Source organism: Pollachius pollachius (assembly GCF_949987615.1).
Source record: "Pollachius pollachius genome assembly, chromosome: 2".
Classification (NCBI taxonomy): domain Eukaryota; kingdom Metazoa; phylum Chordata; class Actinopteri; order Gadiformes; family Gadidae; genus Pollachius; species Pollachius pollachius.
The window spans coordinates 30,264,416-30,280,232 of record NC_136935.1 but is presented as its reverse complement, the minus strand read 5'-3'; the positions used below and the strand labels follow the sequence as shown (position 1 = coordinate 30,280,232).

The following is a 15,817-nucleotide window of genomic DNA, read 5'->3' as shown; positions in this document are numbered from 1 at the left end:
ACTACAGGAGTGCACGGGGAGCGGGCGATCCACGGCCTCTCCTGCACTTGATATGCAGCGCGCATCCTGGCCTCAGACTCACCGTTAGACTCAATTAACAAAAAACACCAGACAGAGAGAAGTGTCTGCCTCTCTTCAGGTGCAGATAAACACAGATGGTCCCAAGGGCACTCAGCTTCACCAGCGTTTCTCCAGCCATGGATTTCCCTTCAAGCTTCAATGTCTTATGTGTTCCAATGCGATTTATTTATTGATTTACTTTCAATCCTAAGTCGTCGACCGGGGTGTGTTTGAGAGGTTCTGCTAACGTCTCTCTCTCTCTCTCTCTTTCTCTCTCTCTCTCCCTTCTCCTCCCTCCGGCCTTGTTCAGAGCCCATGGACGTCAACCCGGCCGACGGCGGCGAACAGGAAATGGAGCTGTGGGCTAAGCCCCTCCTCTTCCTGTGGCAGAGCAGGAAGCCGTGTTTCACGGCGGAGAAGGAGTACAACGCCAACGCCGCCGCCATGCAGCCGCACTGCGCCGTGTGCACGCTCTTCATGGCCTACTACCAGGTGGGGGGGCGGGGACACACACTCTGAATGCTGTCAATGCCTGATAATCATCACCTGTACTTCTCAGTGTATAAACCTTCACCTCCATTTTTGGCCCCTTAAAGGTGCTACAGATCAGATTGGAGAGACAGCGGCAGAGTGCGATGTCTTTAAATGAACAACCCAAAAATGTCCCCTCTTTTTTTTTTTTTCCCCCGCAAAGGAGAAATTGTGAAATGTTGCGGCCATTTGGGCATAACTTCTAGTTGAAAATCCGAGTATTTATTTGGCTCGATCATTTGCTGGACATTAAAGTAGTGAATCATTTCGGAGGACCACAGAGCGGCTTACCATGTGAAAGACCGACCCATTCCCATAAGTCAAGCGACAACCCCCCGCTCTGTGAATAACGCTTCCTCCTACCGTCTCTCCCGCCCGCAGGCTGAAGACAAAGCGGAGGACGCCAAGTCCTCCCCGGGGTCCGCCGTCCAAGCTGCCCCGCTCCGGGGCCCCTCCTCCCCGGGCCCCCCCAGCCAGCAGGGGCTGAGGAGGACCAAGCCCCTGGTCCCGGAGATCTGCTTCTCCTACCGGGAGCAGAACGGGCCGCCCACCCCCACCAACCCCCGGCTGCAGGAGGACGGCTCCTCGGCGCTGCTCTCCTGCCAGGGCTGCTGTCTGCAGGTCCACGCCAGTAAGGCCCCGCGCACCGGCCTGGTCCCCGGGGGTCACACTCTGCCTCTCTCTGCAGGCCTCTCTGGTCCCCGGGGGTCACACTCTGCCTCTCTCTGCAGGCCTCTCTGGTCCTGCAGGCCTCTCTGGTCCCCGGGGGGTCACACTCTGCCTCTCTCTGCAGGCCTCTCTGGTCCCCGGGGGTCACACTCTGCCTCTCTCTGCAGGCCGCTCTGGTCTGCAGAGAGAGGCATTAGAGAGGCATTAGCATTACAATCACACAGAGAAAGACAAGCGCTAGGACCATTCAGCCGTAGGGGGGGGGGGGGGTTTCAGTTCACGTTTTAACACGGTGCACAGCGGGCTGCGTGGCATTTCTAAAACGATGGCAATCGACTGTGTGTGGAGAGAATAACGTTAATGTTAAAAGTTGAACAGAATATTTGCACATAAGGCTTCTATCAGAAGATAGGTGTTTTGCTCTGCTTCCAACCGCATCCGACAAGCGCATCACTTAGTTATTTAATCTGATTGGCTGGGTTTTTAGAACAACTTAAGGTCGCGTCCATATGTGGAAATCGATTGCTGCACAGCCAAGGCCAAACATATTTATGGCGAAACGCAAACCCGAATTTCCTGATGGTCTCACGAGGCAAAATGCACCAGCATATATCAAGTGAATGTCATTTCAATGATATATTCATGTACTTTCCCAATCTCCAGAGTATCCTTAAAGAGTCCTCTCATCACCTATGATAAGTCATGTTAATGCGCACATATGCTCTCAATTGTTAAAGCAAAGCTTATTGGAAAGCATCTGTTCTGATCCAGTGGGAAAAAAAAGACCCATTTAAACAGCTTAGTGTAAACTGGATCGAAAGAGTGGCTCAAAGCAGTGCGGGACAACGCTCCACTGGTTCTCCCATCCTCCCAACATCTGCCCGTCGTTTCAGACAGGCCCAGGCCTGTCCGTGTAGCGGAGCGGTGAGGTCCGCTCATCCAGCGGCGTGCCAAGTTCCAGCGGTAGTGGTACATTTTGCACCGTCGATGTAACAAGTTCAGCGGGTTTAAGCTCCGGCTTTTTTCCCCCTGCAATTTTCCAGCCCCGTTCTCTCCCCTCCTCACGTACCTCTCATCTCTTTGCGGTCCGCAGTGTTTTATTCCCCCCGTCAGCTGAATGAGGGTGAATCCTCCGTCTTACCACGAACACTTCCTGTCCAACAGACACGGCCAATGCCGCAAATTGCAACCAAAAAAAGGCCTCACATACACTCAGAAGCGCAGCGAGTAAAAACAAGCCCAGGGTGCAGTGCACACACACACACACACGCACGCTTACAAAACATTTTCTCATTATTCACTCGGCTCAGGTCGCTCTGTTCCTTCCTTCCCCCCCCCACCCAAAACATTGGACCAATATCTTAATCTCTTGGTTTCTATCAGAGATGCAGATACACGCACACATGCTAGAAATGTTCCTCTCCAGTAATCTGTTCTCACACTTTCCCGAGCCAGCAGCTTAGTGTTGACTGCTCTGTATCCCTCATTTCTAGATCTACGGGGCCTCATATGTCCAGAGCTAGGACGCACTTCAAACGTGTGTGTGTGTGTGTGTGTGTGTGTGTGTGATCTTCTGACATTGATGAAAAAGCCACAGCTTTGGATTTGAGACCTTAACAATAAATATCGTATTCCTGCTGCAATGTTATTTGAACTCTTGAAAGGAAAAGAGGTTAGCTCCATTATTTTTTTTCCAGAGGTTGGCTTTGGTCAGGGGGAGTGCGGTGAAGGCATGCATAGTTTGGCTTTCTTTGATTTACTTTCATATAAATGAAGAAAAGAGCATGGGGATACTTTTCTTTTTGGTGCATGTCTGAAGGCCCTCGTTTGTTGGTTCTCAGGAGTTGCCAAATTAGAAAGTGATCTCCTTTACTTCACTGCGGTGGCCCCTCATCACACACGCGTGGCGTTTCCCCCTCTAAACGCTCCCGCGCAAACAGGAAGCCGCGGGTGTCGGTAGACGCTGGAAGTGTTATTATCGGGTTGACCGTCGGTCGTCCTTGTCGACCGGGTTTCTGAAGGGCGGTCAACGTCGCTCCCTGAAGCCTATACTTGAGGAACGGGTCGCATCTGTGGACCCTTGTTCGAAGCAGGCAGCGCAGACACACACAATCACATGCCCAGACATGCACGCACACGCACACAGTTTATCTCGCAAAGAAATGCCGTCTTTTTCATTCGTCGGGTTGTTGTTCAGCCACTGCGGGAATTAGCGTCCATATCTATAAACACACAGCCCTGATAGCCCACCCACAGGGATCCTCCATCACCGGATAAGTAAGCGCCTCCGGGGTCTTCTTTAGGAAGGAGAGCTACCGGCCCGTCACCGAGCAGCAGAAACCACGACGGCACCGTGGAAAATGTGGTTGTGGGGGAATGGCATGTGGCGTTTGCGTGTGACCGTGTTTGTCCACTTTGTTCCCCTATTGAAAAGGGTTTCCGTATAATGGAGGGGGATTATTTGAATCCCTCGCCGCAGTCGCCCGTCCCGCCGTTAAACGGCCGGGCTGACGCTTCGCTCTCGCCATCCCCGACAGTTTGGTTTTGCAGCGCGGTTGTTTGTTTTTCCCGTCTTCATTAGCTTGTTCCTAAAGCCCGTAGGCGGGATAATAGTTGTTCTCCCACAGATGTTGTTCTCAACTTCTCTTCCCGTGGTTGTTTCTCAGGCTGCTACGGAGTCACGGCAGAGGACGTCAGAGAGGAGTGGTCATGTGACCGCTGCACGGCGGAGCGCTTCAACGCGGTACGCATGTCCGACCACACACACACACACACACACACACACACACACACACACACACACACACACACACACACACACACACACACACACACACACACACACACACACACACACTGCCTCACCCCAGCACACATCCCGCCTCACCCCAGCACACACATACCGCCTCACCCCAGCACACACATACCGCCTCACCCCAGCACACACACACTGCCTCACCCCAGCACCCACGCACCCCCCCACCCTGCATTCTCCCCAGATGACCATGCACACACACAGCAAGTACAGACACAAGTACACGGGTACAAACACACACGCAAGCACACACACAAACACGCACACAGGCAACGCAGATACAAGCACTCACACAAGCACAGACACAAGCGTGCACACTCAGAAAACACAAACACAGACCCAATTACACAAGCATGCGCACACAAACAAGTACACACACCTACAATCTAGCAAACAGAGCCATGTGTAGGAATAACTTGAATGGGCTGAGAGCAGGCCGAGACGGTCTCTCTTATGCCAAGTGGTGCCGGTGGCCCCTCAGCCCTGAGCCCCCTGTTCTTGCACCTTGTCCTTCACAGGAGTGCTGCCTGTGTAACCTCCGGGGCGGCGCGCTCAAGAGAACCACAGATGACCGGTGAGATGCTTCAGACTCCTCCTGTCCGCAATCACTCCGAGTGGCTCTCCTTTGAGCTCCAGGTGCTAAGGTGTGTGTGTGTTTATGAATGTGTGTGTGTGTGTGTGTGCAGGTGGGCCCATGTGATGTGCGCCATCGCTCTGCCAGAGGCGAGGTTCAGCCACGAGGCCAAGAGGAGTCCCATCGACACCAGCATGATCCCTCTGCAGAGATACCGCCTGGTGAGGGCACGCACGCACACACGCAGAGACACAAACGCACCCAGACACAGACACACACAGACACACACACACAAACACACTCACGCAAGCATAGGAACACACACAGACACACGTGCCCACACAGACAAACACAGACATAGGTACACACGCACACACACAAGCATAGGAACACACACACACACGCCAGCGAATTCAGTGCAGGAATTCCCCACGTCCTTGAGGACTCTAATTAATGAAGTGTTAGCAGCTCTAATTAACAATGTGAGACGAACATGCCCACAATCAAAACTAGATAATTACCACGAGTGGGTTAAGTGTGTGTGTGTGTGTGTGAGCGCGCGCGCACGCACATGGGGGCGTGTGTGTGTCATGCATTTGGCCGTTGATTGAATTAGTTAGTGGATTTAAGCGTGGTTTTTAGGTGTTTGTGGGTGTGTGTGAGAGAGACGAGGGAGCAGCAGAGTGGAGCAGACCTGACACGTTGACACTATAGTTAGCTCTGTGCTGCGGGCATCTGGAAAGCTCAGCAGAACGATGGGGAGAGACGATCACCCGGGCTAACGCTGGCTTGCGGAAAGGGTGGCCAATATTTACCCAGACATCCCTGGTGAGCATTCATGCTACGTGTTAGCGTGATGTTGACCGGGAGCCCCTCTCACGCTAGGTGTCGTTGCGTGCGGCAGCTCTGACACATGTGAACAAGAAGCGTTAGTTAGACGCTGTGGAAACAATGAAAATATCCTGGGTGAATTGTGTTTGTGTGTTTCTTTGTGTGTCTGTGGGGGTTTGTGTCTCTGGGTGTGTGTGTGTGTGTGTGTGTGTGTGTGTGTGTGTGGGGCTGTGTTATGGGAACGGAACGAGGGAACCACAAATGCAGCTCATGTTTCACTGTCAGCCGTGCGTTTCCAGAGGCTTTGAAGGCTCATATTCTCCCAAAAGTGCTGGTTTGACCAAAATCAGGGAAATTGAACAGAGTAAATCATAGTCGAAAAGGCAATATACATGGTTCTTTCTGAGGGTTTGAAATTACTGCTAAAATGGCTCTGCGCCGGAGCATCTATAATTTCACCCCTTAGTCATGTTTGCTCTCAGAGAATATACATCCTGTGTTTTCGTTATATATTATTCATGAGGGCAGTGTCTGTTTTCCTTCCCTTATTCCTTCTTTAGATCAACATGGTTCACGGCAGATTCGACTTCAGCGTTCTCATCTCGTATCCCCCGACAATGACCGTAATATATTAGGACACGGAATGCCTCGCGGCCTCATCAAAGAACCTATATCTCATGCTGGTCATGGGCCGCCCGCCACCTCCAAAACACATTAGAACAACCAGCGGACGGGAGGGGGAGGGAGGGACGGGGGGGGAAGGGAGGGGATACCCTCTGGTCCGTCCTTCATGGTCAATGTTGTGCTTCAGGTAAATGGACCACTCTGTCTTCAGGCACTAACCTCCCCCTACAACCCTCAGCACTTTCCACACCATGTCCCCTTGTCAGAAACACACACACGCAGACACGCACACACACAGTTGTCACACACACACACACACACACACACACACACAGAGCTGTCACAGACTCACACTGACTGATGAGGACATTTAGGGACAAGACGAATCCCACGCAGTGGTCCATCCTCGGCCACTCTCGTCGTGTTCATACCGTGTCTGCCTCCGGTGATAGAGCCCAGTGTGTTTAGTAAATGGTGTGTGTGTGTGAGGCGTCTGCTATTGGCCGTGTCCGGTTGTTCTCCTGCTTCTTCTTCAAACTGCGTTTAGCGAGCCACGTGCCCAAAAGCATCGCTCTGGACCCGGCGTCCGCGCAGGCGGGCCAGCTCATTCATCATTTACCACAACACGCGGAAACACACATCCGCACTTTCGCACACTTAACACACACACACTCCCACACACATTCATAATTGACTGTGGGAATGTTCTTAACACATGGCTCAACACCAGAATTCAAAAGCAACCCAGTGACTGTTCACCTATTCCCACGTCATGAACCCCACCCCGTGCTCCGATACGGGGCAAACATCAACAGCACACGTGCGTCCTCCTGATCAAACTGCATGGATGTGATCTGAACCACAGACCAGCACTCAGTCCAACGCTGTCTGTGTGGAGAAATGGCCTCCCTGGAACGCTGCCTTACTTATTTACCGTGCTCAGTGAGGAGGAGTCTAAAAAGTCAGATGTGACCCCAGAGGACCCGCCTTTTCGAGAAAGATTGCCAGAATGCGAGGCTTGTACTTCAGGTTTGAAATGCCTGCCAGCCTTTTGGGCTGCCCTGCAAAACATGGTGCTGGTGAAAAAAAAATGGCACGCTTTAATGATAGATAATAATCTGAAGACAGGCCCAACTGATACCCTAATCGCAATTGCCTCCACAAATTCGTTTGAAGGGGTATAATTGAATCAACGCTAAATCCACTAGATTAGATCAGCTAGTTTAGGAAAACCCAGAGTACCCCAAGTGGCTGACTTTTTAATGCACCTTCATACGGAACGATTGAAAAATTAATATGTTGCCCAAGGCCAGGACCCTCGCTATCAGACCGCAAACGCTTATTGAAATCCGCTTTACAGCCGTAGCATCCCGGGCCTGTGGGTAACGGACGCGCTGGTCACCACGCTCAACGCAGAGTTACACCGAAAACAAGCATTGTGCACATTTACACATCTGCTGGTCTCCAAGGAGTTACTGCCAGAAGAAGGATGCATAAATATGGAGAGGGAGAGAGAGCAGAGGATATTTTATTGTGGAGGGGGAGAGAGGGGAGAGGGAGAGGGGAGAGATGTGCTATAATGGGGGAGTGTCGTCATTTTTTCCTCATCTAGCGGTGGAGGAAATAAGAGAGGGGTTGGGGGGTGGAGGCCGTGGTAGAGGGAAACAGACTTGATGGGCTGGTTGGTACAGCAAAACCAGAATGCGCGTGCAGGAACATGGGGGAACATTGTGTTTGTTCAGCAATTTTGTTGTGTAGTTGCCGGTGCTCCACTTGTGCCAGCTGCCTATCATTCGGCGAACTGAGGAGGAAATGAATCTAATAACGGACCCGCCGCCCTACTGGTGGATGTGTGACCTCACATGAGGTCGTCTGGTCGACTCCAATTCCACAGCTCTCTTGTAATGCAGCAGCAAAATAACATGTTCTCATTCGACCTCTTTGCTTTCTGCCCAGCTGTCGTTCTCTCCTTGTTTCTCGCTCTCACTCTCGCTCTCTCTCTTGCGCTCTCGCTCACTCTCTCTCAATGCCCCTCTCCACTCTCTCTCCCCACTCCCATGGTCTCTCTCCCAGCTCTTACTCTCTCTTATACTGGATCCAATAACAGAATTGAATAAATTGACCCATCAGCGTCTACATCTCCGGGTTATATTCTCCTGGAATTGGGGAACGGTGTATTGGTGCTGCATCCTCATATCACCGTTCCTCTTCTGCTGCCCCCTCTTCACTTGGCCTCCATTACCTGGCCCTTCGGATATAATTCATCACGGCCAACCACGTCCTAGGGGGTTAGCCCCGCCCCCCCCCAAGGTGTAGTCCCCCCCCCCCCCAAAGTGCAGTCCCGCCCCCTAAGGTGTAGCCCCCCCGCCCAAGGTGTAGGCACGGCCGACCGGATACAGACATTTTGGAAAGCCTGAAAGGCAGCGGCTCTCCCCTTACAGAAGTGATGAATAGGCAGACAGACTGTTTGCCTAAACGTTCGACAAATGGTCTCAAAGTGGATTTAAAAGGCACTAACTATGTCTATCTAACTCAATATGTCAGCGTGGTTTAGTTGCATGGATCTGTAGCTGTAGGTGTCATCGGTTCTGGGGCGGGACGGAACAGAGGCTGGTCCGGGAACCAACGACTGAAAGGGGCGGGATTAAGCCTTGTTCCCTGGTTCGTTGTTGAGAATTCAACAGGTGTATTTCTACCATGGCAGTGTCTTCATTAGGACACCCCTTTCCAGCAAGGGGTCGCCCCACAGGGTCTGTGGGGCGCAGTTCTAACGCCGCTCTCCGGCCGCTCCACAGAAGTGCACCTACTGCCACAAGCGCTGCTCGGGGAAGCGGAATGCCGGGGCCTGCATCCAGTGCTCCTACGGCCGCTGCCCCACCTCCTTCCACGTCACCTGCGCCCACGCGGCCGGCGTCACCATGGAGCCCGACGACTGGCCCTACGTCGTGTCCATCACCTGCCACCGGCACCAGTCACGGAGCTCCGCTGCGGTGAGTTCCAAAGGGGGAGGGGTTCCGTGGGGAACTGCCTGTACAGGCTCTCTTTGTTGCTTAGGAAAACCACTGACAAAATTAATTGGATTGACTTTTACATTTAGGGCGTTTAGCAGACGCTTTTATCCAAAGCCACTTACAATAAAAACATTTTCAGAAGAAAGGGATGCCACAATATATCGCCATCGGTATCGTCAGGATGTTCATAGAAACAAGTGCCAAGCACTAACAATTGCTAGGTTAACCCATTCCCCGTATACAATAAAGATAGCCCGGATAAGACGCTACACGATGCTAAGTACTATTTTTAAACTCAAAATCCGACACGCAAGCACACACACACGCACACACACACACACACACACACACAACTCCCCAGCGCTCTGAGCGGCGCCGTCTGCCCTGTGTGTCCCAGAAGCAGCGGGCCAGCGAGGCGGCCATCTCCCTGGGCCAGACGGTCATCTCCAAACACAAGAACCTGCGATACTACAGCAGCAGGGTGACTCAGGTCAGCTCGCAGGCCTTCTACGAGGTCATGTTCGACGACGGCTCCTTCTCCAACGACACCTACCCCGAGGACATCGTGGTGAGGCCACCGGACGACGCACGCACAGGCAGAACTGCCGTTTAATCACCCCCAACAAACAAATGACGCATACGCACGTTACACATGCACACACGCATAACACAGACACAGAACACACACACATGGCACACACACACTCATACGATCACTGTCTCACTCACTCACTCACACAATCACTGCCACACTCACACAATCACTGTCTCACTCACTCACTCACACAATCACTGCCTCACTCACACAATCACTGTCTCACTCACTCACTCACACAATCACTGTTTCACTGTCTCACTCACACAATCACTGTCTCACTCACTCAATCACACAATCACTGCTTCACTCACACAATCACTGTCTCACTCACTCACTCACACAATCACTGTTTCACTGTCTCACTCACACAATCACTGTCTCACTCCCACAATCACTGTCTCACTCAAACAATCACTGTCTCACTCACCCACTCACACAATCACTTCCTCCCTCACACAATCACTGTCTCACTCACTCACTCACACAATCACTTCCTCCCCCACACAATCACTTCCTCCCCCAGCCTTTTACTACAAGCATACACACCACACAAGCGTTAATTCATGCAGCCTTATTCATAAATACACACCAATTTAGGATTGTAAACCTTCCCTGGTAAGAAGAGGGATTTGTCAGGCGAGGGGTAATGAGCTTTTGTTTAATTGCAGCAGAATGGCGCTGACAGCTGCTGTGACTGACACTAATAGTCTATTGAACCTACTGAATTCAATAGCATCCTCTCCCCGTTCAACCGAGTCCCAGTGTGCGCTGAACCCTAGCGCTGCTGCTCTCCCCACAGAGCCGGGACTGTGTGAGCCTGGGGCCCCCCGAGGTGGGGGAGGCGGTGCAGGTCAAGTGGCCCGACGGCCTCTACTACGGAGCCAAGTACCTGGGGTCCAACACCACCCACATGTACCAGGTACCAGCCCCACACGCGCAGACGCGCACCACTGCAAACACACGGCCCAATCTGGGGTTTACAGGGGAACTTTTCCAGTGTAATGGGGGCCGGGGGGAGGGAGGGCGGGGGAGATGGGAGCTGGGGGGGATTGGGGGAGAGGGGGGAAGATGGGAGCTGGGGGGGGGGGGGGGGGGGGGGGAGATGGGAGATGGGAGCTGGGGAGGGGGGGGAGATGGGAGATGGGAGATGGGAGCTGGGGAGGGGGGGAGATGGGAGATGGGGAGGGGGGGAGATGGGAGCTGGGGGGGGGGAGAGGGGGGAAGATGGGAGCTGGGGAAGGGGGGGAGATGGGAGATGGGAGCTGGGGAGGGGGGGGAGATGGGAGATGGGAGATGGGGAGGGGGGGGAGATGGGAGCTGGGGAGGGGGGGGAGATGGGAGATGGGAGGGGGGGGGAGATGGGAGATGGGAGCTGGGGAGGGGGGGGAGATGGGAGCTGGGGGGGGGGGGGGAGAGGGGGGAAGATGGGAGGGTTGGGGGAGGGGGGGAAGATGGGAGCTGCGTACATATTTGATCCACTGTACCGGTTAACCTGGCGACGTCATCGAGGAGGAAGGAGATGGAAGCCTGGGGCCCAGAAGGGCTACAGAACTCAAACCCGCTCAACTGACAACACTTCCCACTGCTGCCTGTTGTCAACCCCCCCCCCCCCCGTGCCATTTTTCTAGTTCTATGTATAGAGAGAGGAACAGAAAGCAGATAGCTGGTGGTGCTGAGGAAATGGCTGGATGATGTTTGGAGGACGGACATCAATAGAGTGGGAGGAAGAGCTCTGCAAATATGCCCTGTGGGGGACGGGGGGAGGGGTAGAGGGGGAGAGAGGGAGGATGACAATCTGCATTATTCAAACTCACTGAAATATTCACCGCGCAGAAAGACAGGCTGCTGCTGCTTCCACTTAGGCTTTATTTAGTGGGGCTGGGCGTCAACCATTAGACATGCACAACTGGCCCTGTGACGCACACACACACACCGTGGAGCCGTGCACACTTATGAGGAAAAGTGGGCCAAGTGGGGAGGAACAGCTCTCCATTGTACGGGGAGGTGTGCTTCCGGTAGGAACATTTTAAGAGGCTCGGCTTCTAAGGGCCGTGAAATGTAGGTCGTTGGAAAAGTGCAGAAGACGACGTGGGTTTATCACCGTTGACCTGGCGGTAAAAGGAGAGGCAGTAAAATGTGAATGTCACCAGAGGGGAGATAAAGTGTCGAAGATGGCTGAAATACGACTCCCCTGCTTGTGTCCCCCCCCAGGTGGAGTTTGAAGATGGCTCCCAGGTTCTGGCCAAGAGGGAGGATGTGTACACCCTGGAAGAAGACCTGCCTAAAAAGGTGAAAGGAAGGCTTGTAAGTGTCCGACCGTGCGGTCTGCTTTAGAGACGGAGCTCCCACTCCCGGCCGGCCTTTACTCAGATCAGGGTGGGTGTGAAATGACCAGCGCTTTTGTGTGTTGGGAATGGGCACCGCGCTAAACGGTTTGTACAGAATGCTCTACTTCAGTGGCTTTGAACTCTTTTGGGAGTGTGACCCTCTCAAGAAACGCATTTACACTTTTAGTGGAGCCCTGGCGTTAAATCCTGGCCAATTAGGTTAGAGTTTGAATTCAACGCTCCCCTTTTAAAAAAAACGAGTGGCCAATCAATTTAAATTTTGTTGTAGGTTTATTTTTATTATTTGTATTGTACCAAACCAGATATTATTTCCACTACCCACCATATCTATCATGTTGGGCCCTAGCTCTCCATGGCCGCACACGACGGGACTGGCTTCCTGGTGTAATCCCCTCCTTCCTGTGTGTCTCTAGTCCACGGCCTCCAGCATGCGCTTCCAGGACACCTTCTTCACCACGCAGGTGGAGAGGAAGCGCCAGCGCACGCCCAACTCCCGCTTCCAGAAGGACTACGTGGCTCTGTCGGCCAGGAGCTCCTGGGAGCCACGCAGCCCGAAGGGCAAGTGAGGGGGACCACCATGAGGAGGAAGAAGGAGGGGTTGGATTAACCTGCAGATAAACGACAAATGAATGCACTGAATTGAGAGAGGGGATTTGTGATGGATGGATGGATGGTGGGGGGTGTGTGTGTGTGTGTGTGTGTGTGTGTGTGTGTGTGTGTGTGTGTGTGTGTGTGTGTGTGTGTGTGTGAAGCTGGCGCTAGGATGGAGCCTAGGATCTCTAATGTCCGTACCACAGAGGTTATGCACAGTGTTAAAGGCTGAGGCAGCCTGTACTACCATCCCCCTTTTTTTTTTTTTTTTCCTGCTCCATTCTGAGACTGAGAATCAGATTGGACGGTCTGCACTGGCCGTTGGATATCCATTGTTTTGGATCAGTGTATAGGTAGTTCCAGCATTATCAGGCTCAGCGTGGGATCAGCTGGATGAACAGACGGGCTGTGCTCTAGCGGCTATGGATAACATCGTCACGCTTTGCCACCGCCATAACGTTTCATATCAGGGCGGCGGGAATCATGAAAAGCACCAACGATTCAAGTGTTTCTTTGTAGTCGAGTCGTTTTGAGTTGCATGATCAAAAACCCAAAGGATAACCGTGGGCAGCAGGGATCAGGGATCGGAGGTTTAAACACCCTTGAAGGGACCAGGAGTCCCGGGTCGCTTTCTGGACGGCCACTCTGGTGCAGTCGATCAGAGCGCATTATGATCACATTTGTCAGGGAATAAAAGCAAACAAAATCAAACACAACTTTGTCACGCCACCATTTTTAATCGACACAACCACATGTTTTTTCCTCTGTAAATGAACACATTTCAAGAGCTGGGATTTTTCTAAGTAGATTATCTACTGTAGCTTTTTTGGCAGGGTTCTGCTGATCTGGTTTTGTTTTGTAATTATATTTATGCACTTTGCTTGTTGTACTTTCGTTCCATGTGGTGCTGTTACGTGTCCGCATGGTAAATTGTCATCCCTACTGCTTATGATGGCTGAATAACTTAACATCAAAGGACATGAGTCGCCATTGAACATTAAGATGTTGAATCTTCATGTCCAATCGAACAGCCTGCTAATCATAACTTTCCAGGAAGAGTTATTTGGGAAGGAAGTTGAGTTGGGCATAGTGTTTTAATGTCTGCCCTATTCACAAGTCAAAATGAATCACTACTGTTAGTCTGTGTTTTATGAAACACACTGTTGGAATTATTTAAATCTCTGTATTTATTTTTGGGCTTGCTATATAGATTAAATATTGGTAACTGCCATTAAACAATAAAATAATCCATATTTGCTTTTTTTAAATAATGTGTCGGCTGTCATTTTTTAAATATTTTATCGTCTAATTATTGGACTATCACTTTTATGAGAAGTAAATGTGTCCAGGCAGGGATTTCATTTCACTGTTAAACGTATGATGTTAAGTCAGAAGTCCATCATGGTAATCGCAGAAAAATCGCTTTGTCATTCATGATAATTAGCCTCCAAATCTCCTAAAAGTGTGAATACTGTATTGGGAGTGCGACCATTTAAATGTGTTAGATTGCCACAGGGATTAGGTCTCTGGCATCACTTGGTAACAATTACAAATATAACCGCAAGCGGTGATTAACGGCGTCTAAGCAAAATTAAGTCAAGAACACACTAATGTAAGATATATAAATATGATGAATAATTATGAAGGAAAGATGTTCCAATATGACGAATAAATATGAAGGAAAGATGTTCCACTTAATGCAATACTATGCCTCGGCTTTCAGGTGAGCTGCAAATGTCATGTTCAGCTTGTTCATAATGCTCTCATTAGGATTCGAACTCTCAACCTAATGAAAACCAATACAAGGCATTATCCTATTGGGCTACTGACATTCCTGAACTGCATGAAGCCTCATTCACATGGTGAAAATGTCTATTGATAAGCACACAAGAATACTCCAAGCACACATTTCACAAGAGAATTAAGGGCTTTCTTAAAAGAGCACATCAAAAAATTTGCACTGTTAATGGTATCCACCTTATAATAGCCATATGTTAGTTATACAATAACAAAATGGTCATGTAGGCAAAATGGGTTGAGACTGTGGACGTTTGGCTTTTCTATGAAATTGTGGGAAAAGAAAACATGTTTAGAGCAGAAGACCAGGGTTTTATAAATGAATCTGATTCTAGAGATAAATATTCTGAAAGAATTTTGAGTCCAGTTCAATCTGGTGAGGAGAAATAAGCCTAATTCATGAGTTTCTTTTACAATAGCGCCACCTTTGGGTGCAGTACCACAAATTTGGGTTTATGGGTAGTGGGGGTTATTGGTAACCATACCTGAACATTTCAAGAGTTTTCGACCTACGGTATAGGCTGCAGTATGACTTTTACAGAATTTGAGGGAAAAAAAAATCACCATTAATTACCATGAGTTGATGCAGTGCCGTAGTAAGCATTAACTAATAGTTAACTAATTTTTAAATAATGGTCCAGTAATAATAAGCCTAGGTGAGTGCTGTATGCAGCGCTCAACTCTTCCTAAGTTATATTCTTTCTTTCTTTATTATTCTCTACAAACTTTGGGGCCTATATCCTTCCTCGGTCTTTTCCGATTTTTTAAATATTTTTTAAATACTATTTTTTACAATGGAAGTCAATGGGAGGACGGCAGAGCCATCCGCATATTCTCTGACACTTACTACTTCAGACTTCTTAACTTGGTATATTATAATAATATTTTATCGTTAACCTTTGTTCAGAGGTTTAACAAATCAACACACTTGTATCTTCAATAAACTGGAAACAGAATTTCGATTACCTTTATACTTTTTTTCAAAATCACAGTTCCATGTCAGCTTGTTCGTCTCATTGATTTACGATGAGGCTAGAGCGCGAGGACGTGCAGGCAGTGTTGCCAGATTGGGCGATTTTCCCCGCCCAATTGGACTACCTTTAATAACGTTAGGCTGGAAAATTAGCATTAGGCAAGTACATACATTTTCGGCTGGTTTGTTGGTTTATTTTAATTCTTTCTACAAACATCAATCAATACCATACCTTTCATAAGGCATATCGTTTGTGCAGCTATTACTTCAGCCACTACTACTACTTCAGCGACTACTACTATTTCTACTTCAGCTACTACTAGCCTACTACTTCTACTTCAGCTACTACTACTACAACTACTACTACTTCAGCTACTACTACTACTACTATAGCT

General features: G+C 50.2%; 1 protein-coding gene across 1 annotated transcript in view; it reads left to right on the top strand.

The window, feature by feature from the left end:
- kdm4c (lysine (K)-specific demethylase 4C) overlaps positions 1-13,883 on the top strand; it is a 29,059-nt gene extending 15,176 nt beyond the window's left edge. The window contains exons 13-22 of the mRNA XM_079729188.1: positions 371-552; positions 973-1,222; positions 3,927-4,003; positions 4,594-4,649; positions 4,762-4,870; positions 8,900-9,094; positions 9,513-9,683; positions 10,513-10,632; positions 11,925-12,017; positions 12,475-13,883. Coding sequence (XP_079585314.1) covers positions 371-552; positions 973-1,222; positions 3,927-4,003; positions 4,594-4,649; positions 4,762-4,870; positions 8,900-9,094; positions 9,513-9,683; positions 10,513-10,632; positions 11,925-12,017; positions 12,475-12,627 — 1,406 coding nt within the window. The 3' untranslated portion in view covers positions 12,628-13,883. The remainder of the gene's footprint in view (positions 1-370; positions 553-972; positions 1,223-3,926; positions 4,004-4,593; positions 4,650-4,761; positions 4,871-8,899; positions 9,095-9,512; positions 9,684-10,512; positions 10,633-11,924; positions 12,018-12,474) is intronic.
- Positions 13,884-15,817: the final 1,934 nt, after the last annotated feature.